General features: G+C 41.2%; 2 protein-coding genes across 3 annotated transcripts; one reads left to right on the forward strand and one right to left on the reverse strand.

Annotated features, from left to right (window-relative positions):
• Positions 1-8,446: 8,446 nt before the first annotated feature.
• nsun2 (NOP2/Sun RNA methyltransferase family member 2) lies at positions 8,447-19,131 on the reverse strand. The gene is made up of 19 exons (XM_022760924.1): positions 18,913-19,131; positions 17,934-18,091; positions 17,286-17,390; positions 17,093-17,198; positions 16,878-16,949; positions 16,630-16,714; positions 16,251-16,443; positions 15,532-15,606; positions 15,161-15,291; positions 14,351-14,424; positions 14,062-14,192; positions 13,136-13,232; positions 12,719-12,921; positions 12,372-12,464; positions 12,134-12,269; positions 10,879-10,959; positions 10,130-10,268; positions 9,292-9,331; positions 8,447-9,181 (listed from the first exon to the last, which is right to left on the reverse strand). The coding sequence occupies exons 1-19, from the start codon at positions 18,976-18,978 to the stop codon at positions 8,854-8,856; spliced, it is 2,313 nt and encodes a 770-aa protein (XP_022616645.1). The 5' UTR covers positions 18,979-19,131; the 3' UTR covers positions 8,447-8,853.
• A 654-nt stretch (positions 19,132-19,785) lies between these two features.
• On the forward strand, positions 19,786-27,387 carry srd5a1 (steroid 5 alpha-reductase 1). Of its 2 annotated transcripts, XM_022760942.1 has the most exons (6): positions 19,786-20,096; positions 20,474-20,640; positions 21,991-22,092; positions 24,516-24,666; positions 24,773-24,861; positions 27,247-27,387. In XM_022760942.1, the coding sequence occupies exons 1-5, from the start codon at positions 19,786-19,788 to the stop codon at positions 24,837-24,839; spliced, it is 798 nt and encodes a 265-aa protein (XP_022616663.1). In that variant the 3' UTR covers positions 24,840-24,861; positions 27,247-27,387. The 2 variants fall into 2 exon arrangements, with proteins under 2 accessions (XP_022616663.1, XP_022616662.1); XM_022760941.1 differs by lacking the exon at positions 27,247-27,387 and having other exon boundaries at positions 24,773-26,163.
• The last annotated feature ends 457 nt before the right edge of the window (positions 27,388-27,844 follow it).

Below are 27,844 nucleotides of genomic sequence, written 5' to 3' on the forward strand. Positions count from 1 at the left end.
ATTGATTCTCAATGAGTTCTTTTAAGGTAGGATACGCTATGTGAGCTTTAAATTCAATAAAGTCCCAGTTTTAAGGACCTGCGTCTCACTGTATGTGGGATTTTACACAAGGTGATCCCTCTCTCCCAGAGGACAGTTAGAAAGACAGGGACACTGATAGGGCAACGTGGGGACTGCGAGGGAAAAATCAAAGAATAGGAAGAGAGAAAAAGCCTGTGCAAATGTCGGTAGTGAGGGATGGGATGTTAAAATGCAAAGCACACCCTTCCCCCGGCCACCAAGACATGCATGCATGAACATGAGCAGCAGACAGCAGTCGCACACTCACAGTTGCGGCGTTGCAAACACCCGAGGATGTAACCTTTTGTATGCTCTTAGACATAGAAGAGAATGAAATAGAATAATAATAAAAAATACACTACACATTTAGACATGTCCTTGGATGATTAGCTACATCACTGATGCAATTTGTTTCTTTGAATAGACTGAGGAGGATTTGATCAGTTTTTCAATCAAGACACACATCATGATGAAAATATTTAATATGGAAAGGAAAAAGATGCAGTGTGATTATCTTTCTCTCTGTCTATTTTACACCTGATCTGTTAGCTGCTGTATTTTTGAACAAGGCTACGGGTAACTGGGTCGATTAGATGCACACACATACACACACATTCACACACTCCCACCTAGAGTGCCCTCAATCTGACCTTGATCAATTCTACAAAGGGTCATGATTGGATGCAGGATACAACAGCACATCGAGCAGTTTATTGAGCTGCCTTCTTTACTCATTTTATCTCTCCTGCTCTCCTGTAAGATGCCGAATGCAAATCAGACTCATTAAAAGCCGGCGTGTAGGTTGGATGTGTACTGTATGATGGAACCGCAGTATACCCATCCAAAACAAGCTTTCACACAGTAAAAATGAGGAGAAAGTGTAACAGAGCAACAAATGCTATGGCAACAACCTTGATGGATGTTTTTTTTTTTTTTTTTACAGGAGGATTTCACTGCATTTTCCCTCCTCCGTGTCTACTTTTCCTCACCTAATTCATTTCTCTCCTCCTGCCTCTCCTTGCCCTCCTTTCCTCCTCGTCTTCCTGACATGAGGACAGCAGCCATCCTGACTGCTAATGAGGGACAGGGTTTTTGCTGTCTGTCTGTGTGTGTGTGTGTGTGTGTGTGTGTGTGTGTGTGTGTGTGTGTGTGTCTGACAGAGTCTAAGGGAGAAAGACACAGAGAGAGAGAGTGTCTTTGTTTGTGTGTGCGTGCCTGTGTTGGGATTTTGGAAGAGGGTAAGGCCAGAAGCAGAAAGAGAAAGAGTGAAAAAGATAAAGGGAGATGTGCTCTCCAGCTCTCTTCCCTCGATCTGTTTCCTCTTTGTTACTAGGCAACACCTGCAGGCATGCACTAAATAAAGCTTTGTACCCACTATTCAACACCCCCCCATCTCTAAGTCCAACTCTTACTCTCTGTCTCTCTCCTCATCAGCCTCATCCATCTCTCCCTCCCTCATTAATCCCTTAACTCTCCAGGACCCTTACCCTTCACCCCTTCATCCCAGCACCCATCACTTTCCTCTCACACATCCTGTTCTTTCCTGTGTTGTCCTCTTCCTCCTCGATAATCCCCTCCACACAACGGAACAGAGGAACAGTTTTTTTTTTTTTTTTTTGGATGGGGTTCTGGTTTGACACTGAACAGGAAAGACAGCGCTCCTTAGTTTGAAAAAACAAAAAAGGTTAGGGACATGGTTAGCAAGGTAAATCAGATTACAGGTTCCAATACACTTTTCACCAGCTGCAGGTGGTGAATCCAAATCAACTTTATAACTCACGTCGACTGCTAACGATACCTACTAGATACAGATGGATTGGATTGAACGATCTAACCTATAAAAGGAGCAAACTAGCTCTTCGAACTGTAGATAAATGTTAAGTAGGAAAAGCAACTAAGACACAAGGTTATCAGATGGATTGGATTGACACCTTCTATTCATAAATCCAATACCAAAATTCTGGGTAAAGACCTTCCTAAATTGTTAGAGACTGCAAGCAAGTTCAACTAGCTCGGCTAACGTTAGGCTAAACTGGTTATATTTTTGGTGTAGGCTATTTATATATGTAGAGTTCTGAAATGTGTGTTTCAGATCTCAGATTATACTAACCTAGCTAATGTTAAAGCAAAATTTTACTTGCATAAGGTTTAGTAAATGTTGTGTGTTGATTTGTGAGATGTTTACATCATTATTAAGCAGCTTTCTATCAAGTGGTGGGTCAGATTTATTGGGCTCATTATGGTATGCAACAGCTAAACCTGCCAGTTACTGGATGTAAATAATTTATTAACAACTAATCTCTACACCAGAGGTAGATTAACCCTCCTGTAACCCCTAGTGTAAATTAGTGATGCATAAATCCCCACTTAGTAGACACTTATGTAATAACTAGGTTAAGTTTGACTTTACGAAGAGCTGGTGCATCCGGCTCCTGGTCTGTAGAGGTTATTATCAGTTCTGATAATAACCTAAGCATTTGAGGCATGGCACTTCCACAAGGACTTAATGAAAATCCTACAGTCTCTGACTCGCATAAGCACATTTATATTGCCTCCAGGAAGCTGCAGTAAGTGCTTCAAGGCACTTTTAAACCAAAAGGCATAAACTGCTTTATTGAATGGATAATAAAAAAGAAAGAGAGTGGTCTTCATCATAGAGAACCAAACCATGAAGAGAAGAACGTGTGCAGAGGAGGGTTGATTTTGAATCTGTATCCAAGTCTTTTGCAAACAATGTAATGTAGGCTTTCTATTTTATTTAAATGTTGTTGCTTTTTATTGTTATTATTTTGCATGCAAAGTGCCTCAAACTCCTTCAGAGCACCAATAAACCGGCATCAACAAACCGCCTCCACAGACCACAACAGAAACACTCTCCATCCTTTGCTCTTTGAGCTACTGTTCTTTTAATACAGCTGCTATGTGGAGCATTTCATGCATCCTTAAAGGGGTCTGCAGAGGTAAGAGCCTGCAGGACTATTTTCTGGTACCGTACAGGTTGAAGATTGTATTTGCCACTTTTTGAGCAGTCAAGTGGAGAAAAGTTGAGTGGTATGAGTTTTATCTCTCCCAAAAAATGGATCTGAATGGAGACCTTGCTGTCAATTCAGTGCTGGCTAATCCAATGAGCATGCAGTATTAATGTGCAGGGCGAGCAGCAGTGACCTGGCCCTGACCTGGATTGAGCCCTGAACTCTCAATTCATTTATCTTGAGAATATTGTTATATCTCTTTTGGTGATTTGTCAGCGGAGACAGGATGAGGGCTGAGGAGACGGAGAGAGGGATAGAAAGATAGAGGCAGTAGTTAAAGACAGCACACTTCAGGGCACAGGCAGGTAAAACTAACCCCAAACTGTCATTCTGACATAGTACCCCATCTTTCTCTATGTGCTGCTGAGGAGGATAAATCTGTGGACCATATATGAAATCAGTCAACCTGACAGGGAGCAAGTAAGTACAGTTTGTAAGCAATGACCCTGTGCTGTTTGGTGATTTTGGCTTTGACCAATACAAAGGAATATTGTGCCTTTAAACTCATAAACACTTCTTTTTAAACCTTGGTAAACAATATATAATATATAAAATACTGTATCATACTCATATCACAATTTTTTTTTACCTGATTTGATAAATAAAAAGCACATATGGTTCTGATACTAATCTGATGACATTATTTGGCTTCTTGTAGCGACATAGTGAGGGGTTGGCAGAGAGATTTGTCATAATGTTGGTGCTGTTCAGCTGTTGATTAAGGTAGGAGTGAAGAGGACTCAAGTGTACCTCTTGAGGCTTTCTTGAGGCTAATGCAGGAGTGGGTTTTAGCTCACCTGTGAGATATGATTTTATAGCACATTAGAGGTGAATTCATATTTAAATCCTAGATGCAGTCCAAGGAGACGGTACATTCAGCACTAATGGTGCCACAGAAGAAGTGTAGATGGACACACACACACATGCACACATTTAGCACGAGTCACGGACAGAGGATGAGAGGAAAGAAAGGATTAAAGCTGGTGAAAGCAGAAGCGTCATACGCAAGAGGACAGTGTGTGTATCAGAGATAGAAATAAAAACGTAGAGGATGAGCTCTGTCTCTGTGCATGTGTGGAGTGGGAAGGAAGCTGCCTTGTTATATTTTGTGGATGTACGTGCACACGTGGATATGAACGTACATTGGCTTTGCAGAATAACACTATCACACAGAGCCAACATCCATAACCAGAGATTTACCAGGGGATTTTTAAAAGGGCAAGCAGTTGTATGTGTATGTATGTGTGTATGTGTGTGTGTGTGTGTGTGTAGAGCTGAGTGGGATTTGATTTAATCCAAACATGAAACACAAGCCCCCCCCCACGCACACACACATACACACACACACACACAACACACCACCCCTCCTCTCTGTCACTCTCTCTCCCTCTAAGTGTGTGTGTGTTTCAGTGCGTGTGTGAATTTGCCTCCCTCAGTCTCTTTTAGTGTTGCGTAACAGCTCGATTATATAATCCCAAACATATATGCATGTCCATGAGGCTGAGCGCTAGAGGGCATGAAGCATGCAAGAGCATCAAATTGGAGAGAGGGATGCTTTGGAGCCAGAGGAGCAGGAAGAAGAGGAGGGAGAGAAAGAAAAGAAAGAGGGGAAGAGGGGACAGCTTCCACAGCTCTGTGGTACTCTCGAGTTCACTTCTTGTCAGGATTAGAGCTGCAATGACATCACACATTTACTGCTGCAAATCCAGTCATGCTGATGTAAGACCTCCTACAGGTGAGCAGAGGAGGCAGCAGGTTTTATATTATTAATTCCTTTAAATAGTACAAGATGACAAGCAAAAGATGATGTAATAAATGGCGAATTACGTAATTACTTGTCAAAACATCATAAATGTGTGACAAATTTAAACTTTAAACTGGGTTGAACACATTAAAGGCTGTTAATGGATACAATGCCAAATAATATGAGATAGAATTAATATTTTAATTAAAAAAAACAAACATTAATTGCTTAGTTACTCATTCAGCTGACACAGAGCAACATTAGCATTCATTTGGAGTCATATTTCTGGCCACCTAACAGGAAGTCCAATATTCCCTTTCCTACTAGCTCTGTTTTGGTTTTATCAACTCCTGAGAAGAATATATAGATGGAGAAATGTTTGACTTTTCCAGCTAACTTGCTAACTTTGCCTTTGCCACCTTGTGCTGGCAGGTAGTGTACAGTGGGTCGGGTACCACTGAGGGACTGTGCATAATGGCTGCTAACATTAATAAATCAATCACTGATACTTTATAATTAGATTATAAAGTTTTACATGAGCTGGCAACTTGAAGATTGGTTAAAGTGATTTACAGTAGCTCAATAAGGATTCTGATTGAACTATTTAATTTTAATTGACTTTTTTCAAAGTTTCTGATGAATTCTGAGAACAAAGACAGACACATGCAGATAACTTATATTGCTAGCTAACTTGCAGCTAACATCTATGCAGTTGGCTTGGGTTTGTTGGTTCGGTGAGAATAAATAATGAACGGTCCAGCGGTCAAATTCGCACGAATAACATATTCACTTTCTGACTTTTAGGTTGTCGCTAGGAGTGACACCTTTCAGTCTGACATTATAGACTCTGAGCTTTGTGAGGCCATAAGTGCTTTCAGAAAGCTCTTCCAGGGAGAAAGATAATCAAAATGGAAAAGAGGAGGTGAGTGGTAATATGAAGAAAATTAGAGACAAAGATTGGATGGAAATTTAACAAGAATGTCAAAGACAGGAAGAGAGTAGAAGCATGGGAGAGGATGGAGGAGAGAAAAGACATAGAAGTTAATGTATGTGTCCCTGTGCGGAGTTGATTACTAGTATGTCAGTAAACGCTGAAGCTAAAAGGAAGAAGGCATTACTCACACTGAAAAACCAACGCGCACACACTTTAAACACACAGACAGGCTTAGCTGAAATTTACACACATTTCCACATGCAGGCTTAAGTCAAACACACACTCCCACGTGCACAGACAGGCCTATGACTCAGTAACAACTTTTGCCTTATCTTCAAACCTTTCCCTATCTGTCCAATTCAATTTATTCATCCCCACCCTCTCTCTCTCTCTAACCCTCCATCCACTCATCTCTCTTCATCCGCCCAAGGCTTTTATAATTTTCAACTCTTTCCATTTTCATGTGCTATCCCCTGCTCAGCTTGAAAAAAATTGAGGGTTTTTCTCCCCTGGTTCATCCTTGACTGACTCCACAAGCGGCTCACCCCTCTGCTGTGGCTTCACCTTCACTCTGAAATACCTTTTAAATCTCAGTCTCTTTTTTCCTCTCTCCCTGATCTTGCTCATCCTTTCCTCCTCCTCCCTCAGCTGTGTTGTCCAATAATCAACCATTTAGTCGTTCTTCTCCATCTGTCTGTATTCTGTGCAGGGAAAACAGGGCACAACTGGGTTTACTCTTCCACTCGATCCTAGCATGTAACCCAAACATTGACTCTTCTTGTCCCAGACTTGTCCCCTTCTGCCTCTGCAAACAGCGCTGTCACTGGCATACCCACAGCCGCGGGAATTGACATGACAGCCGCTCTCCTGAATGGTAATACCCACTGCCGTGCACTTTAGAGGTCACAGATCAAAGTAAAAAAAAAGAAAAAAAGAAAGGACAGAGGATAAAGAAGTGATGAAGGAGCTGACAGAAAAAAAAAAAAAGAGGGAAGAGCAGAGGAGTGCAGGATGCTCTCTGTGGTCCCTCTGTCCTCTGTTCTCTCCCCGTCACCAGAGAGAGGTGAGGGGGCTGGTTGTCATGACGGCTGTTGTCATGGCAGCTGGAGTGGGTAATAAACAGGAGGAAGAGATAGCCATCCATCCGTCCATCCAGTGCAGTGAAGCCACCGTGGCAACCAATGACAGGATGAAGTAAATGTGCTGCTGTCATTTTATGTTTTTCATGTTCTGATCCCCACAAATAGAATTTTTTGACTCTGTAGTCTAAGGAAATTGGGGGGTAATAGGCCTCCATCTAAATACAGTGTTCACAAACTAAAGACAAAGCTTAGTTTCTAAAGTTTGACATTTTGAAGATACAAGTTTTACACCACAAGAGGGCAACACAAGTGGTTCCTGCATTTTTTATCCATGCTAGTGACATGGCTTTAGGGATGGTAATGTCGCTGCATCAGATGGTCCACCCCTTTGGTCCAGATTGAAATATCTCAACAGCTACTGGATAGATCTGCATAGAATTGTGTAAAGCTTCTAGAGAATTTATCATAATGAATTTGGTGACTTTTTGTCTCACAGGTGAAAGTTTTCGCTTGACCAGTAAAATATCTCGACACGTACTCGACGGATTGGCACAAAATTTGGTCCACACATTCATACTTCCTACACAAAGGATCCTTATGACTTTGGTGATCTTCTGAGTTTTCCTCTAGTGCCACCATAAGACTGACATTTCAGGTTTTGGGTGAAATGTCTCCCAAGTTTCCATCATAATTTTTGTGATGCTTTCAAACTTCGAATTGGTCCAATACTTTGGTTTATGACCAAATACCTGCAAAACTAACATTTCCACGAACCTCAGCCGAAATTTATGTTTATTGCTAATTAGCAAATGTTAATATGCTAGCACGGTAAACGATAAAGATGGTGGACATCAGCATTGTCACTGTGACATGCTAGCAGCTGTAGATTCCGTCTCGTTTACACCCATGTGCTTCCCATGCCCAACCCCATCTGTCACATGTAATATTTATATGAACTAATATCAATATTAGGTCAAATAACATGGACCTATCCTCGATCAGGAAAGACATTAGCAGTTTTGTGCAGATTGTAGATAAATATTAAACTTAAATGTAAAAACTTAAATATGCAACTTGGTTTAATGTCATTCTCTTTCAGGAAGGAGTTAACCTTCTGCATTGGTTCTGTTTTCCTTTACTTAGTTGTTTCAAGACAAATATATAATAAAAATATCTCTGTTGGCTAAAGAGGCATGTTGTGTCTCATGAGCTAATTCGGTATCATAACTGCATCTGACAGTTATTGTTTCTGACTGCTGAATGTTCCATTACTATGTGACTGTGAGCTGTTGGCACCAGTTTTAGGTCATACCAGCATATTTCACAGGGAACATCATTACATGTAATAAATGTAAATGTCACATTGGTTTTTAATGTGTTGAAACGTGGAGCAGAAAAGGGAAATAAATCTTGCTGCACCCTTGGTTCGTCCTTGAAACACCACTATGGGAACTACTGCTGTAGGTGTAATTTAATTCTTCAAAGCTGTGTTCTATTATTTATGTAGTTTGCACAAACTAATCAACCCCCGATGAAACACTCTTTACACTTCAACAGGCCCAGGATGAGCCAAATAATTTGACCTGTGACACAGTTAACTTTTCACGCTTTTAATCAACTCTGTACTTCTGCTGAATTACAGGTGTAAAAAATGAGATGGTAGTTAATATAAACCTCTCAAACATGAGCAACTGAAAAAAAAATTATGCCACTTTATCAGTGGAATAAATTTGTTAAAACATGAAAAACAGCTCTATAAAATAAGACAAGCCTTTAACTAAAAAGCTGACTCCTGGAGGGATCCAAAAACGAAAAATCCCAAGGGAGTCCACCTCTGGGAGGGAATCCTTCTGCACTGGCAGTGTGATCAACAGAGAAACCCGTAGAAGCGTATTACCCTCCTCTACCACGTCATGTGGTCTTGGACGTGGTCAGCAGCTCTTAGAGCTACAATACGTCCTCAGTCAAGCCTCCTTTCTCTCTCCTGTCTCCTCCACATTCTCAGCTGCTAGTCCCCTGGTTGACGCTGTCGGTCTTTGGTTCTGATGATCCGTTTTCATTGCCGTTCTCCAAGTCCAGCTCTCTGTCATTTTCTGCCGCTCCTTCCTCCTCTGCGACCTTTTCCACCTCGTCCTCGTCCTCCACCTCTTCCTTTCCTTCCTTTTCTCCATCTCTCCGTTTCTGCCCCAGGCCCTGTTTGTCTCTGAAGACCTCCACGCCTAACATTCGGAGGTAATGAAATCTCTCATTGCGGGGGACGAAGGCACGGATGGACGTCTTTCCCCTCCAGCCACACAGCTGGATGGGACACTGAGGCTCCGCTGAGTTACTGATAAACAGTGGGAAACGGCAGGTGTTAGAAATAGTCACAAACCAGGTCGCCACCTTAAAAGGTAATGATAAAATATGCATACAAACAACGTATAAAAAACTACTTACTTTGGGTTGGGAATGTACTTCAACACAATGCTGCCCATTCCTGTGGAGACAAACATGCATCAGTAACAGGATTGTTTGAAAATCCAAACCGTTATTTTCATGAATATCTGAGAATGACCCAGTGTTACTACAGTTTTCATTTACCGGAACTGCTCAACGCCTTCTCTGAGGTTTTAGGATCAGTGCCTTGCTCATGGGAAGCTCAACAGCAGTTGTTGAGGAAGGCAGAGCATTAATCATTCACTTCGCTTTCTTAGGAAGCCAGGAACCTTCCAGTAAATAATTCAGCACTCTAACCTCTGGGCTGCTGGTGCTGCTTCCCAAATCCAGATTTAGTCAAATCTATATTTTATTTTTCGGTCAGTTTGCTAAAGAAATCTGTGGTGATGTTAATCATACAGCTTCCCCTTACTGAAAGTGGGCATTTGATTAAAACTTACAAACGGTGCAGTAAGAGTTGCACGATCTTATTCACAGTCAGATTGTCCTATTACCAAAAGCCCATATGATCGATATGATCTCAAATACGTTTTATGGCTGTGTTAAAACGTAATTCTTATCACAAATAAAACATACATTCTTTTAATATAATACACTCAGCAATCACTCAAAATCAGCAGTGGGAGCCGCGTAGATCTCTCTCTCTCTCGTGTTGCAAGCATCGGTTATTTGTGGTTACATACATGAAACTATGGCGGGCAACTTAAATTTAATATTAATTTATATAATAATAAGTTAACACATTAATAGGAAAGCAAGTATTGTCTTGACGTTGACAAAGGCTTAAGCTATTGCCGAGTTCATCGTCCATCGGCACAACCCTGGGTGGAGCACGTACCCAGTTTCTTGGCCTGAGCGTGAGCGTCGTCCTCCAGTTTGCTGAGGAAGGGGTTCTCCTGGGTCAGCAGCACTTTGATGTCCTCCACACTCACCCTGATGATCCTGGAGCGAATATACGGCTGAAGAGTGTAGATACCCTGGCAGGACAGAGAGGTGCTTTACAACCTGCACACCAATATAATTAACTCAAATTCTTTACAGTCACTCTCTGCATATAAAATGAATTAATTATCAGTTTATTTGAGTGTGAACTCCACCATCTGGCTCCCTTGTTATTCAGCTGTCTGCATCTCTTTGATGGCGGATACAGAATTGACAGCAAGATGAACCTACTGCATGTTTGAGCAGACCCAGAAGAAGCTGCTTATACAATGAGATTTGTTCTAAAAATGAAAGGATAAGTAGGTTTCTGAAGTCCTGGAAATATAAGCTCTGTATTTTACCATGCATCACTTCACACTATTGGGTTCATTTGCATATAAAAAGAGGATTACATGGTGTGAAAATGTGCAGCTAAGGTGTGAAGATTCAAAGAAAATGTTACAATTTCACAATAAAACAGATTTCAATTAATAAAGACCGAGTGGATTTACAGAAAATTATTTTTAATCCACTGAAGATGATTTAACGTGTGAGGATGAACTGTGATTGGCTGAAACCTACCGCCTCATGTCCAGGGTGCTGTGGCGATAAATGTGGTGTGTGTTTGAGTGTGTGTGGGTGTGTGTGTGGGTGTGTTTGCGTTACCTCCTGAGCCAGTCTGAAGGCACAGCCAAACTCCTCTCCATCACTGTTGCGCGACCACACCTTCACCCCCGTGTTAATGACCTGAGAAATAGAAAAAATAAAACCCACAGGCTGACATATGGCTCTGTACAAAAAAACAACACAATGATGCCAGATTCCCCTCACTTAAAGCACACTAATTAATGTCTCTGCTAAAAATATAATCAAAGGTGGCAATTTAACTAATTTAAATCAAAATAAAGGATTAATTATGTTGCTTGTGCTGTGGTAATATTACTGGTAATGTTTTTATAATCGCTGATGTTTAGCAAACTTTCCTGCTCCAGGCGTTTACTGTGCAAGATATTACAAAACTGTGGGTAAACACAGTGCAGCCGGTCTCTGGTGTCCCAGCAGGAGAGGGAAGCAACTGTCACTTATTTGCATAGTAAAACACAACTACACCTCTGAAGTAAGTAGACCTGTTGTTGTAACCTCAGGGAAATTAAGCGAAATTCGATTTTATGTAATATTTTAATACGAGAATATGGAAGGAGGAGAAATTGATATTAAAAACTCTGAATACGAGTCTGTTAGCATTCTGATTTCACTTTGTGAAACTGCAGATATTGTGAGGAGAAGTGAAGTGAACAGGCACCTCTTTTCAATCGGAATTTGTAATGATGTCAAAACATGAAATTCACTGTGGTTTGGTCCAATTGAGCGAAAACTAAAAAGTGAGAAACATCAAAAACAATGTGGAGAACAAAGAGACTGAGACGCGCATAAACACACACAGCGCCACCTGTGCAGGTGCTACAGGGTGGAGGACTACGGGGATTTGGGATAGGAGAGGGTCCCATCTGTTAGGCTGCCTCTCCCTGATGGGCTAGTGCGCACACACACACACACACACACACACACACACACACACACACACACACACACACACACACACACACACACACACACACACACACACACGAAAAACAAACTGGTATCAGTGTAAAGCCAATATGTCTGCATTCAAACACTACCCAGTCTGTGCACTTCTACCATCATGAACATAATGCAGTTGACTACACTGCATAATTAATCAATACTGGATGCATAACCTCCAGGAAAGAATTGATTATTGATTTGTTGCATCTATTTTTGTCTGATTTCCATGCAAGGAAATCCTTTACCACCATCATCATCATCATCATCATCAAACCTGGCTTTCAATGTGTGTGATGATCTAAATTGAAGCACACACACGCACATGCACACGCACCTTCATGCGCTCGCTGTTGTTCAGCAGCACATTGCGCAGCTCTTTCGACACCATGTACAAGTGTCTCTTCTTGCCCTCGTGGGTCCTGGTCAGAACATTGAGCTTAGGGAAGTCGCGGGACAGATCATAGAAAGATCTAGAGAGAGAGAGAGGGAAAAAAAAAAAAAGAGAAGAATTTCACTTCATCAAAATCCTGAAAACGATTATGTGCACGTCTGATAGACATAGAGACGCTTACTGTATGGTGGTGAAGACTGGGTCGTCTTCGGTTAGGAACACAAAGGGGTCTTCTTTATAACCAAACAGCTTCATCTTCTTTGAGGGTGGAGGTCTAGAAAACAGAAAGGAGACATATTAAACAATTTACTCACATCAACATTAAATAATTACCTAAAAAAAATAAACATTTCAATTCCAAAAACTAATTTTACTTCGGCTTTGCTGCAAAACCATCTCATATCTGTAGCTTAACTGAAGCTTTCATGAAGGAAAAACATGCATTTTTTAATCAGCTTTTAATAATCTACTGAATATGAACCGACAGGTCTCCTTTGTTTATTGGCTCACCAGACCAACATGACTCACCCACACACTCCATCTTGTTTAGGTGTAGTCTCCTGCGCCAAAGAAGCTCCTTTGGGTGCCTCCTCCTCTGCCTCCCCACTTACTTTTCCTCCTGGGCCTCCCCCCTCCACACTCTCGGGGAGGTGGGGAGTGTCTGCGGGGGTCGAGGCCGCCGGAGAGCCTCCGGTCTGGGCCGCTGAGCTGGACAACACGTCCTTCCTCAGCTGGAGACGACAGGGAGGAGGGGGTGGGAGGAGGGTGGGAGGAGGGTGAGCAGACAAAGAAAGAAAGAAAATGAAAAAGTCCCCAGTTGTGGTTGGTTAAACTGAACAGGTGAGTGATGCAGCGTACCTACATGGGGGAATACTGCACCATTTACCTCTTTGGGTAATACTGACAATCTCATCAGCCATTAAGTATTTGTTTGTGAGGGAGTACCTTGGGATATCTTTTGTTCCATGGCATTGGGGCTTTCTTCACCAGCACAGCCACAAAGAAACCTCCAGTGTTCTGGTGATGTGGCAGGATCCTCATACTGACATTAACACACACAAACACACAAAAACAGAAATCATGGCTCTGGGTTTTGTGGTGCCACCTACTGTGAAGATACACAAGGATTATGTTCCCCGACATAAAATAAGAGGTGCTGTGACAACGTGTAACAATGGTTCCCTCTGCTGGCCAACATCGTGTCAGTCCGAGTATTTCAGTAAAAGCTGCAAAGAAGAAATGACATCATTCCCCATTACGTGAGAGTGCAGGTGTGTAAATGTATGTGCATCCATGCAGACGGTCCGTGTGTGTGTGTGTGTGTGTGTGTGTGTGTGTGTGTGTGTGTGTGAGTGAGAGAGAGAGAAAAGCTGTGCCAAGAAAAAAAATGAATCAGACAAATTACTCAGCTAATTAATTTGGCATCATTGAAGAGAAAAAGGTTGCAAGTGTGTGTTTGGATCTTCCTGCTCTTGTGAGAAGAAAATTCTTTCACAAGGATGAAAAGATGAGAAAAATGAGCTGAATTAAGATCAGGGTTTAGGGGGGGAAAGGGTTTAAGTGCATCGGATGGGCCTTTTATTAGAACTTTAATAGATGAGTAAATCTTTTTTTATTTTATTTTATAAATCACCCTCTTGCTACTGAACTCACCAACAGAGTACACTGATTATTTCGGCTCCCACAGGGGTGTCAAACTTTGGCTTTGGCTATAGAGCCTTTAGTCGGCGCTGTCAGAGCCAAGTCAACCATACACAGACTTAAAGATTAGGGTCTGAGAGGAAATTACAAGTCGTAAACAAAATCCCTCACACTTTATTAACAGAACAAACTTTCAGTGTGTGTGTGTGTGTGTGTGTGTGTACACATACCATCTCTCCAGATGCATGTTCGCCAGTTTCTCTGGTTCTTTTGGTGGGAACATGGTGGGACGGATCTGTGTGTGCCGACTGCTTGGAACCTCGGACCAGTCCGAGAACCACTGGCCGTCTTTGGTCATCAGCTACAGAGGAAAGTGCACAATCCACAGTCACAACACTGGGCTAAAAAACATTCAGTCTGACTTTGAAGCTGAAACGCTTCCATGACCTAAACACTGCCTTCCTTCATGGCTGCGGTCGGCTTGTTGTAGTGACTGCCAAAGACTAAACATTCCAGTACCTTCCAGGAAGTGACCCCAGGCATCCACTTCAGCCCTGGCAGGTCAGCGGAGCTGTCGGCCAGCTCCAGTGCTCCTGGCAATGTGTACGGAAGAGCCATTACAACTTGGCAGCAAAAGACTGAGGGGTTATATTTAGATATAATTTTCATATCACATGTTTTGACATATTTAGCCAGTTTTAAGTGAATTTCTGGTGGAGGGTCTACAGCTTCTGACCTCACGCGTTTCAGCAATAAGGAAGTGGTTTGCCTTTGAAGGACCACTTTGAAGTGATCTGTTCAAATTTAAAAGATATTGAAAGGCCAGAAATCATCTTGTGTTTCCTGAGGTTCACATTCATATAAAAATACGATCTCGTAGGAGATGTTTTCTGAATGTGGTCACTGTGGACACTCGCTTGGGTTTCATTACACTATAACACTACACAGGGCATCACATTATTATTGTGTAACAATCTAATTATTCAAAATATACATTAAGAAAATATATTTTATATATTAAGTACTTGGGTGAAGTGTTGTGTTTTAATTATAAATCAGCTTTCAAACCAACAAATAAATAAATCAGCCAATGTGATGAATGCTAACCTTTATGGACCAACATTTACTGATTAACTGGAAAAATAACTGAGAAATTAAGGGATAATAAAAATAACTGTTGAATGTAGCACAAAGCATAAAGTAACAGGGATTAAAGTCAAAACTTTCTGCATGAAACAAAACTAAAATTGAACTTTGATTTGAAAAAGAAAAGTTGAACACATATGGCTGAAGTTGTGTTCGCTGTGAGCGTTTGTGTGTGTTTGTTACCTTCGCTCTTCTCCAGCAGTGCTGCTATGACAGCTTCGTCCTCTATAGGGTTGAGTGAACAGGTGGAGTAGACCATCCTCCCTCCCACAGCCAGCTGTTCAACCCCGCGCACTGCAATCCGCAGCTGGAGCCTGGTGAAAGGACGGACACACACACACACACACACACAACACACACACACACACACACACACACACACACACACACACACACACACACACACACAAAAACTGTAATAGAGCCAACTTTTCTAATTAGCACCCAAAGAAACACACTCCATTCCCTTGTTGTTTAGTCAATTTAGTCTACCACACAAGTGCATGAAATCCTGTGTTGTCACGGAAATAGGAGCACACACTCTTCCCACTCACCCGTGGAGGTGCAGGCTGTTGCTAGTCGTCCATTTCTTCCACACGTCTATGTTCTTCCTCATGGTGCCGTCCCCGCTGCAGAAACACAGAGCAAACATCAGCACCACTCAGACATATTCCCAGTTTGGCCCGAGGTGCCGAAACCACCAGGCAAAAAAAATATATATATATGTGTGCGAAGCACAAACTGTCTAAATGCCGGGCTTTAGCTGACTGCTAACATCACTGCTGCCTGCCTCTGTCTTCATTACTGCTTTTCTTCCTCTCCCTCTGTTGTGTTTGGCAGGGACTCCTGGCTCCAGCACTGCAGCTGGCCAAACTCAGGCTGTAGACCCTGCTGCTCACAGCAATTGCAAACTAACGCAGTTCTGCTTTGACCACAAAATGACACTAGACTTAAAGTGAAGCAGGGATACACCAGGGTAATTCCATGTATGATGTGGATGCATGATTGACCACTTATCCCGTACAGAAACATGAAGAAAATAAATAGTAAAACATTAATAACAACCATATATAAGGACCTGTATATATCTTGAATTCGACAGACATCTCCGTCTGTCACACACAGAATCTTCTCTCCAGCCAAACACCCACACATACAGCAGAGCTCATCAACCATATTTTTGTTTTTATCCACTTCCTCATCACATTTCCCAACTCTCCTGCAGCGCTGTAGCACCCATCAGTGCAGACACGCCCTGCGGCTGTTTACTGACCTACAGGGCACGTCACACAGAATGCGATCGTAGAAGAGGACGTCTTTCTTGCCGTCCGAGTTGATCTGCAGTGTGGGGATGCAGGACGCGTCGTGGTTGACCACCATGATGCAGGGGCTGTTGAGACGCTTGGCCTGGTGCACCAACAGGTAGCAGCGCTTGTTGTCCACGTCGTTGGCAATTACAAAGCCCTCTGGTAGATGGAGGCGTAGATTAGAATTACAAACGGTTAATGCAGGGTCACAGTGGCCGGGAACACTGTTAAATGCCTGTTATATTATACTGTGTAGTATTAGAATTAGTTCAAGTTTTTTTTAAATTTCATATAAATATATCAGTGATCATAATATCTATTCAGGTTCAAACGTGTGCTTCTTACCTGGAAATGGCACATCCATGTCAGCATGGAGCATCTCAATCAGTTGGGCTGTTTTTGACCCTGGAGCTGCGCACATGTCCAGAATCTGCACACAAACACATGCGCATCAGTACTTCAAACAAGGTTCTTTTTATAAGCACAGCTGTTTCCAAGGGCCCAAAGGAAGAAAATAAAATAACAAAAAAAAAAAGAAAATGCATTAAGTACTGACAGATTTAACCTTCAAAAGAAGGCAGCTCTTTTTTTACCTTGTGGTGGGGCTCAATCTTCAGGAGCAGAGGAGGGATCATACTGACAGCCTCCTGTCGACTGATATTCCCCTGCAAGGACAAACATAAAAATTACGGCGGCCTCTTCATTTCTCTGACAACTTCTGACATTTTGTTTTCTCTATGTTTTTTCAACTCCTTATCCAGAGTTATTATTTCTATTAAATATTGTGTTTGGTTTGTGTTACACTCACAGACTCCGTCTCGCTGACCAGAAACTGGTGGAACTTCTCCAGCAGCGGAGACTTCCTGATGATTTTCCTGCTCATGTTAGTGTGCCAGGCCTGATCATCGGGATACCTGGAGAAGACAGACACGGTGCGTACTGAGTTTCAGGTTTGAATATGTGATGCCTTTCAGCGTTGGGTAAACCATGTGAGACCTTACCAGCTCAGAGCCTGTGGAGCCTCGATCTTCTGGCCATCGATCTCCAGCTCCTGAATATCCTTGAAGTATTTTTCCTTCAGACAGTGGAGGATCTCCTTGGCGTGGCTGGATCAAGGCAGAGAGGTGCAGAAATATGGCATATGGTAAGTGAAGTAGCTACAAATATTTGCGTCAAGCAGCAGTGGGAGACCTTAGGTCAAGAGCCTGCAGGGTTAATAGGCTGTAACATATGATAAAAATGAGCAAAGTTGCAGGTTTACTTCCAACACGTCAACTTTCATTCTTGCCTTAGTCTTTTATATGAGGCTTTTCTGTCATCACATGCTGCTGTCCGATGGCAAGCTCTTAAAAGCATTGTACAAATTCAGCTACAAAGTGTAAGCCTTCTCATTTAACAGCTAAATTACCAAATCTAACCTTCTCTCATCACCTACCCTACATCTAAATATAAGGCTGACGATGTGAGCCCCTGACCGGGTAATAATTTATTAGTGACCTTAATAATTCAGAAAAGCCTTGAATTATTATCTGTGATGTGTGTACATTTACCAGTGAGCAGAGGCATGTAAATTTGACAACCTCTTGCTTTATGTCTAGCATGCACAAGACAAAGAGTATGAATCCAGGTTAGAAATATGTCCAGCTGACCTCTTGTATCCAGTGATGCGGATGGTTGCTGGCAGCGGTTCCCTCATTGCCTCCATAAACTGTTCAAACTCTCCCTCAGGCACCAGGCCTTGCTCCTTGTAGTAGTGCTCGAAAAGCTTATTCTCCTTCACAATGTCAGCATAGCCAGCTCCCCAGCCCTGAACACAAGGATGTGTGGTCATTAGTACGGGCCATATACACTCAACTGCCAGTTTATTGGGTAAACCTGGCTCACACTAATGCAGTCTAATACAAGAGTCCTATGATAAATTATACTGTTGTATTACACTGCAGTAGTTTTAGCTTGGCGTATCTAATAAACTGGCAGCTGAGTGTATAATGACTATTTGAACTGCTGTACAGAATAACCAGATAAGCACCAATAAATGGAGATGAAATCATTTGAAAAGGTTACATTAAATGTCATTCAAAAATGTGTCAATTTAATTTTTTCTTGCTCATGGTCAAGGATAGACAACGTGTAGAACATGACATAAGATCTGTTACATTTTAGTATGGTCTAATCATCAATTCGGCCTTTAGTAATCAACAAACTAGTACTTATTTCAATTACTTTTTGGAGTTTAAACCAACGTTTCCTTACTTGTACGCATGGCCATATAAAATCAATACATTTCTGAGCGAAGTCTGGCAAAGCCTCACAATCTCTACCGACAAAAAAAATAAGTACAAATGTGGGCTGAGATTATAAAGGTGATAGAGGTTGGTCACCCATATGGCTTAGAAAATATCTTAATTAAGGGTAGCTAACGGTAAAGCTCTCTGGTGTTGCAGATGTTAAACAGTGTCATGGCAACATGACTATATAAGGTTAGTAAAGATAAGCACCCTCCAAAAAATCCCTGATTTCGCCTCGGCTCCATTCGCATTAACTACATTTAAATACAGGTGCTGATATGTGGCCTGGCTGAGCAACTCATACTAGCAAGAGTTGCAGCAGCAGAAGTGTAAATCTTACAGCGTTGTCTCTGCTGTCCCTGCCGGCAGTCTGGTTTTTCTGCCGCTGCCTGCTTCTTTTCCCCATCTTGGAAAAGCACACAACTCTGGAGAAAAGTCTGTGGAACGACGTAATGGGTGGATGCAGAGAAACGTGACCTGCAACTCGGATAAAATGTAAATCTACTGAGCGTTTGAGGATGCAGTGCTACGCTGTGCTGTGTATCCTCGAAACGTGTTGCCTCTGACGCACGTGAATCAGGACCTCTCGAGGTGGCCACGAAATCTGCCTGACATAAAAAAAAAAACACCTTCGGGGCAGTTCGGGATGTTTCGTTCGATTTCAGAAACATTTTCACCCCAAAATATGATTTTGCTTTTAATCGCTTTAGCGCTATATTTACTTATTACACTGAACGAGATTCGCATTAAACAAAACATCGTTTACTTCTTCCTCTTTTTTTTTTCTTTCTTTTTTTTTTTTACATTATTAGGGCTGTGTTTACTCCAGCTTGAATGTAACATTACTAGGGTACAAGTGTACACTTTTCTTGTCAACCAGGTAACCAGGTCAACGTCTACAGCATGTAATATATGTAAATTGATCTATGAATATTTATCAGTGACATCAGAGGCCACACCACATTGAATGACTTCCATGTAAATCCGAACATTTTGATTGGTTGATAAGATTCGATACCATATCTGTTCAGGCATTGTGATTGGTCCGAGCTGATGGGGATGGGGATGGGGAAAGTGAGTCGCGTGCATGTACTGTATACCATCCGTTGCAGTGTTAGCTAGTGATACCCCACACTCTCATATTGTTCCAAATATTAGCTACATTTACACTGTTTCCCTTTTTTTCTTTTGTAATTTTAACTCTCCCGCCGTTATGGATGCTGTCCTCTCCAGTCTCTTCTCCTCGGAGGAGGAGGAAGTGTACATTTTGGACCGTATGGCTTACTTTATGGTTTTCATGGCAGCCTGCACTTTGGTTACGTTGCTCTTCGAAAATGTCCCGTACGGACGATATGCTAGCAGCAAATATGGATTTCCAGTTAATGTCAGGTTTGCCTGGTTCGTTCAGGAGATGCCCGCTTTCCTTGTGCCTCTGTGTCTGGTAGTTTGGACCTCCTCTGCGAAAACCTCACTGTTGCCCAATCAGCTGCTCATTGCCATGTATTTCTGCCACTATATCCAGAGGTAGGTAACCACCATCAGTCAAACCAGACTTTACACCTGGATCCACTGAAGTGTTAATGTTCAGCTAATGCTCAGCTAATGTTCAACATGCTCTCCAGCGCTGGCAGGATAGGTCTGGCTATGTGAGACTAATATTCAGCTAATGTTGCCAGCATGCTCAGTGAAGACCTTCAGCCCCTCCCATCCAATAAGCTGATGAATATTTGAATATGTTATTTGATAATAGACACAGTAAGAATAACAAGAATAATCTCAAAAGGTGCATTTCATTTTATACAATGTCACTAGTACTAGTAAAGTATCAATGTCAGTATGTCAAAGCATGTATTTTTAATAATAGGTTGTGCAAATTAATTTTTTTTTTTGTTCTGCTGCAGATCCCTTATTTATCCATTTTTAATCCGAGGTGGTAAATCGACACCATTTGCCTCATTCGCCCTGGCCTTTGTTTTCTGCCTGTACAATGGCTACATGCAGATCAGATACTTGAGCCATTACGCTGAGTACCCTGCATATTGGGTTACACATCCATGCTTCATCGCTGGTAGGTGTTCTGTGTCTGCTACTCCTCTTTCTACAAGGGAACTAAGACAAGAATTGTTTTATTTGCACAAAAGCTTGTCTGTGACAGGAAGATAACAAGGGATGAATCCAAATAGAGTTGCCAACCTTTTTCAGTGTAAAGTAGATCTGGTTTGGCATAAACTCTCACAAGATTAATTGATTACTTAATTAATTGTAAGTAGTACCAAACTGAAAAAAAATACTTTGTCAATAAACTACTAAAAGTACCAGTAACTTCATAACAAACAACAATATATAAAAGCAGTTCTCGATGAATATGTTTAATGAATGGTTTAATGGTTTACATGTCAAGAGGGGAACTGAGTAAGATGCACAGTCAGGATAATAACAGGCTCCCTACTTCTTACCATCTCGCCCAGCTCATCCCTTCTCCCCCTCTTATTTTCCCTACCCTTCTCTTTCTCTTAAATGAAATGGCAAGACTTTAAACATAGCAGACTTTGAAACTCTTTTATCTTTCTTATCATTTTCCTCTTTTGGCTTTTGCTCCAGTGCAGGTGCCTCTCATGCTTTTTTAAATTCTCTAAAGTGCTCAGCAGAAGTTTTGGCTCCTCTTGCTGATCAAGCAAACAAGGGGATCTGTCAATTCAGAATATATATTTTTCCTCTGTTGCTGTTGCTCCACTCCCCTTACAGTCCCTATCAATCCCTGCATCCAATGTGAAAAGTTACTTTTAAGAATTAAATAAGAAATAAAACTTTAATTAATTAATTTTCAACATTTTACTACCCACCCTTGAGAGTGCAATTGACATTTAAACAAATATATTTCTTACTGACCTACTGATAAATTTATATCCCATTTTTCTATATGTACTGTGTATAGTACTGTACACAACATTAATGTTTTGGCTGACCAGTGTATATTTCAGGCAATAGCCACAATAGGACCAACCAAAATAGACTGTGTTTACAAAAACATGATGAAACTGTATTCATGTAGTGTGGAAATATTTTTTTAATATTTTTGAAAAAAAAAACATTCTTATTTAATTTAACACTCATAAACTCAGCAAAATGTCCTTCATCAGGACTGTGTGGCTGTGTTTTCACCAGATTTGATCGACAGGGGCCTGGCAAAATAAGCAACTATCAGTTCAACTGTCATTAGTTTTGATTCAGATATAGCTAAATCAGCAAGAAGTTGACTGAGAAAATTGATTTTCAGGGTCACAGCAGCAAAATCTCACATGAATCCTGACTGAATACTGTGAATAGATGCTGTAGCTTTTAAAAATACAGCTTGGCTGTCTGTCTGTTGGTCAGTAAAATCTCGTGCTAAAGCAGCTTTTGGTTGGTTCGTCTCCAGGGTCTGTACTGTGGTTTTTCGGCTGGCTGGTGAATGTGCATTCTGACCACATCCTGAGGAACCTGAGAAAGCCCGGAGAGACTGGTTACAAGATTCCCACAGGTAAGCTCTTTAGTCACGAAAACACTGGAACTAATGAGTTTTCTCACCACAGCGAACAAGTACAGTACATCTGACTTTCAGAGACTTCATATTCAACTTTTACTCCACTACATGTTTGCACTTTAACACTTACATGTACTGTATCTGATGGCTGCAGTTATTAGTTACTGGTGCTGCCAGGATCTCACATTAAATACTCACATTCTGCCGTCTGAAGGGGACTATCATTCAGAGGGAGTATTTTAAATTCTGAATTGGAGACATTTACTATTAAAGGCACATTTTACAACATGTTGTTATTTTTACTGAGGTCTACAGTTTGAATACTTTTTCCGTCACTGCTGTGGAGTGACAAGAAAGTCAAGAAAGCAGTAATCACATGGCACAGGACACCGCGGTCTCTGTGCACAGCACTAGATGCTAATTTTCCAGTGTGGTCACATGATTATACAGAATCACACCGTAAGCAGAATCACAGGTTGTCACTAGTTATCTTTTCTTCACTGCCTTGCCCTCTGTGAGCCCTTACATTAGTGTATAAAAAGGTTCTTTTGACTCTGATATAGTCCAAACTCAGCTTGTGTGTAAGTCACTCACAATACATGTAGTGTTGGTGTGTGTACTTTTGCTTTAGCTGACACAGACATAGACATTTTCTAAACCGCACAGCATTGATAGTAATCATGTTAGACAGCAAGCCAAGTCTACACTGTACACTGTACATTATATGTCTCTACATGTCATGGCCAGACTGATTCATGATTCATGCTATATAAAGCATTCAGCCTATGGACTGTAAAAAAAAAAGTGTACATGTTATTACTTTAAATGCTTATTTTTCAAGAGACAGTGAAATAATTTTGCCAGCTTGGCTGCAAATAATTTCAAAACTGGTGACAGTACAGAGAAAGGACTAACATGTATTCTCTCTCTTTTGTTGAAAGTTAGATGATAAGATCAATACCACTCTCATATCTGTGAATTTAGTATGAAGCAGGAGCCAGCCAGACCTTTATCTTAGTTTAGCAGTAAGACTGAAAACGCGAGGTGGGGGTGGGGGGCGCTAAAGCTAGCTGGGCTATGAGCAAAGGCAGTAGAATCCCCACTAAAAATGGCAATTCATGATTTTATGGGCTGGACTGTGTCTTGGCTGTGAGCAGTGACTTCATGCAGACTTGTCATCAGTGTGAAGCTGCCAGGCTCAGTTGGTGCCAAGTTGTTTTTTTGTACATATTAGCGCTTTAGAGATGATGGTAGATGGAATTTTGTTACTTTCAAGCCAGGCTAGCTGTTTCCCCTTGTTTCAAGTCTTTATGCTAAGCTAACTGGCTGCCTGACCCAGGTTCATATTGAATGGACATAAGATATGAACAAGCCAAATAACAAACTGTTCCTTTAAAACAAAGAATGATAGGTCGTATCACTCTGTTTATAACTAGAAAATGAAAATTAATGGTACAAGATGATTAACACTGACAACAGTTGACTGCACTGGCTTGCACTAGTTTAATTTAAATGGTTCTAGACAAACGTAAGCTAAATTTAAGTGTTGATATTTAAAAACATAAGTGAGAAGTTTTAAAGGTTAGGTCAACTACTTATTTACACTCATAACTCAAACATCACCAAAACAGACTGAACATAATGTTTTAACTGTGGACATTTTTTGAGTGTATGACCTTTACTGTGTGAGAGTGTATGCACATTCTGTGAGATGTAAGCAGGGGTTGGGTAAATAAGATTTTGGCCAATCTCCAAATACTTTTTGGCAAATAGCCTTGAGGGCAGCATGGAAAAGTAAAGTAAGATCTGCATTGCTTCTTTTTTAGGTCAAATAATGGGCTTATTCAAACCATACGTTGGATTTTTACTTTGCTAAATGAATCAGTAATCATAACAGGTTCACAAAAGAGAGTGGCTCCCCGGACTAAGAACATAGTCACAACAATGGCACCTTGAGCTTGAACTTGCGGTGAACCTATTAAAACAATCCATCCCGGATTCTTAAGGAAAATAAAGTGGAGAAAGCGAAGCAGGAGGAAGCTGTGAGCTGTGTTGCTCCAAATGAACTTCCAGGCACGTCTGTAATCCCCTCAGCCAAGAATCTGCCATTTTCGCATAGAGGGTAGCAGCACTACCGTGCACATGGCCTGCAGTCAAATAGTGAGTGCTCAGCCATCTATGGTCAGTGTGGACTGAGCTGTGTGGATGCCCTTTAATTTTTTTAACAGCATGTAGACTCAAAATTACACTAAGAGATAGTGGAAATGTCAGTAGTCACTCAGTTACATGTTGAATTGCAGTAGGTGAAAATCCACAGAATTTAAATTTGGTTCCAGAGTAAGAAAAAAGGGCTTTTTGCTTCAGTGAACAAATAAAAGGTTAAGCATACCTGTCCTAATTCCTGTGTCTTCCACCCACAGGTGGAATGTTTGAATATGTGTCTGGAGCCAACTTCTTGGGAGAGATAACAGAGTGGGCAGGGTTTGCTCTGGCTGGCTATTCTGTTCACAGCTCAGCCTTTGCCATCTTTACCACAGTGGTCCTCACCAGCAGGGCTGTGGCCCACCACAAGTAAGAATAATAACACACACACACAGAGTTAGCAGGTTTGCATGGAGTATATCCCACATTTGTAATAATAGAAGAAAATGGCTCTTCCCTCTTCTTCTCTCTGTAGATGGTACCATGCTAAGTTTGAAGACTACCCGAAAAGCAGGAAGGCCTTGATTCCATTCTTATTCTAAAAATACTTGAAACCAGAAAAAGGTACTGTAACAGCTGAGAAGAACATTCTCATAATTTTTCCTCAATTAGGAAAGCTCTGATGTGTGAACAAACCTTGAAGATACTTTTTTTCACTGAGAACAGACTGAAGCACAGGTTGCATGCTTGTAAATGATCTCTTCTGAGCTGTAAGCAAGCAACAGTTAAAAGCCATCATCTTAAAAAGATTTTTATTGTTGCCATTACATTGGTAATAATGTCCATAAAGCACCAACAAACTTCAGCAACCATGAACTGAATATACTGGAAGTGGTGTGCTTGCAGAAGAGGCAACGTTTAGCGCTCCTCCAGAGGAAATAAGACAGTGATTGGAGCATAGCTCAACAGCAATACAGTGGATTTATAACACTCTGCGCCAGCAGTAAACAGTTTAAGACTTCTATGCTGATCTGCATATTCTCCCAGATGGAACATAAACTAGGAAATGCAAAGCAGACATTTAAAGTTTTCATTCGTCCTCAAGAGTCATCTGTTGAAAAACTATCTTTTTAACATCCATTCGAATTAAATAGATGAAAAAGGGACCTTGGATTAACTCTCAACACATTTCCCTGCCTCTTTTTGCTCTGGGTGTCATCAGAGAGAATTATCTAGCTGCCTCATCATCTGAAACTCCTGATAGAAAAGCCACTTTGGAACGAAAGGTAACTGCATCTCTGTCCTATAAAGACCAAGACAGTAGCAGGCCTGTCCCCATCTACTGGGCTGCAGGGAAATCAAATGAAGATCAAGCATGGCCCTCAATAACTCACCCATGCCTGAAATGAGAAGAGGAGAGTGTTGCCTCAATACATCACTCTTGTCAACAGTTCTTAGAAAGAGAGTAAAGAAGAAGAACTGATGAAGAAGTATGTGGAAACAGGAGCATGTATGTACATGTGACATTTATGTTAACATCTCTTTTGCTTTTCTACTGTTTCATACTCATGTTTACCATGAGCCAAACAATCTTGCTGACATGAGTTAGGACTTATCTGGAATCATGTCTTATTTTGTAGTTACTAATGTGCCTAACATTTACAAAATAGGTTTAGACTGGAAACAAGTGCAATTATCACTTCACTTTGGTAAAAATCTTTCACAACTTACATTCATATACAAGTGAAAAACACTGGCTCACTAATGTACCTATTCCATAAAGTGCTGGCTGCAGTTTCTTCCCATAACTCATCAGCTCTCTGTCCCGGTGGAGGACATTTCTACAAAACCTGTCATAGCCAAGGTCGTGTCACTGCAAATTTTAAAAAATGTATTGTATTGAAAATAAACGTATTTTGTCATCATTTTTACACAGGGTGTAATCAATAAATAGTAAGGCTGCTGTATCTGGCTGTGTGTTGCTGAAGGCCATACAGAGTGACATCCTTCATGTTGAAGATCCACGCTGTCTCTCTCTCTCTCTTTCTCTTCCAGGCTATTTCCTCTCTGTATCTTCTTTATCCACGCTTCGTGTAATTGCATCACTATATTACACGGCCAGTATTTACCGAGGCTGCCATCTGACTTTAATACCATTCATCTTCAGCCAGACACCAGTGGATTTACTTTTTATATGCAAACCAACTCAATGAAATGGCTTGTAATTCTCAAACTCACACATTCATTCATGCAGGCAGCAGGTACTCCACAGGGGGAGCTGCTCCGTAATAATATACACATGTCAACCTGTCCCACGTAAAAGAAAGAAAAGCAACAGTTAAGGCCTGCAGTGTCTCCTCCCACAGGCAAAGATAGACTTGCGCCACCTTCAGACAAAGAGAGTCACAGCTGCAGTTTTAATGTTCTTTATAACATCTAATGTAAAGTACATGGGTGCTCAAGTGGCTTTGAGAATTCAAGTTGTGGCTATAGAACACCAAATGCTGGCTTTTTAAACATTTTGTTAATGAGTTTATGGTTTATACTTCTGTCCAAACATGCATGGATGTTTAGTTTTTTTGCCACTAGACCAATACAGAGATGCCTGCTCTGAATATAAATGATTTCAATCAACAGCAATATTTTTAGTTTAAATATTAAGCAGCTATTACAGAACTTTGCAGAAATTACAGTGTCACTTTTATTTTTTATCCCTTTTTGTCCTCATGCCCCAATTAACAATGTGCTGGTTTAAAATAGGTAAAAAAAAAACTAAACAGGATAGGTAGAAAAGATATGCATGAAAAACAAATGTAAAGCCTCAAATATTAACACTAATAGCATCTGTAAAAAAATTAATAAATTAAAGTACAGCTAATGCACTGATTGCCTGTTGGTGGTGCAAGTGTGACAATTAAGGAATCTGTTTTTCCTTGCCTGTAGGTGGCACACATTGGTATGTCTACATCCTCAGGTCTAAACTGCTGTTGTTACTCTTCTTGTCTGTAGGTGCCGCAGGTTGACTGGAACTACAGCTCTGGATCAAAGTCTATGGTCCAGATTTACTTTTCCGGACCCGCGGGAGCTGCTGCTCTGCAGTTGGATGATATTCACTTGGTCCATTGTAGTCATGTCCTCGTTATACTGTACACAACCCCATAGAGAGTCTGACACACCACGGGCAATATGCTCGTGTAGAGATGTAGCTGTTGATGTAACAGTGTAACTGCAACTTTCCTCTAATGTGGGTTAAATATCTAGAAAATGCTGCGGCCTCATTACCATTCAACATGCAGCCTCAGACAACTGCTTGCCCCCTTAATATTATCCGCTATTACTGTTATGCCTGTGAGCATGTTGTTGACTTTTCCAGCCATGTCTCTGTTTATATATATATATATGTGTGTGTGTGTGTGTGTGTGTGTGTGTGTGTGTGTGTGTGTGTGTGTGTGTGTGTGTGTGTGTGTGTGTGTGTGTTAGGCATCTGTCAGCTATGGTCCAGTCGTCACCAATGTGGTAATCCCATAAAAGCTGACAATGAGGCAAACCAGCCTTGAAATCACAAACACACACGCACTGGCACACAGTCAGTGTCAGCGTTTGGCTT

Source organism: Seriola dumerili, unplaced genomic scaffold (assembly GCF_002260705.1).
Source record: "Seriola dumerili isolate Sdu_G_001 unplaced genomic scaffold, Sdu_1.0 BDQW01000378.1, whole genome shotgun sequence".
Lineage (NCBI taxonomy): Eukaryota > Metazoa > Chordata > Actinopteri > Carangiformes > Carangidae > Seriola > Seriola dumerili.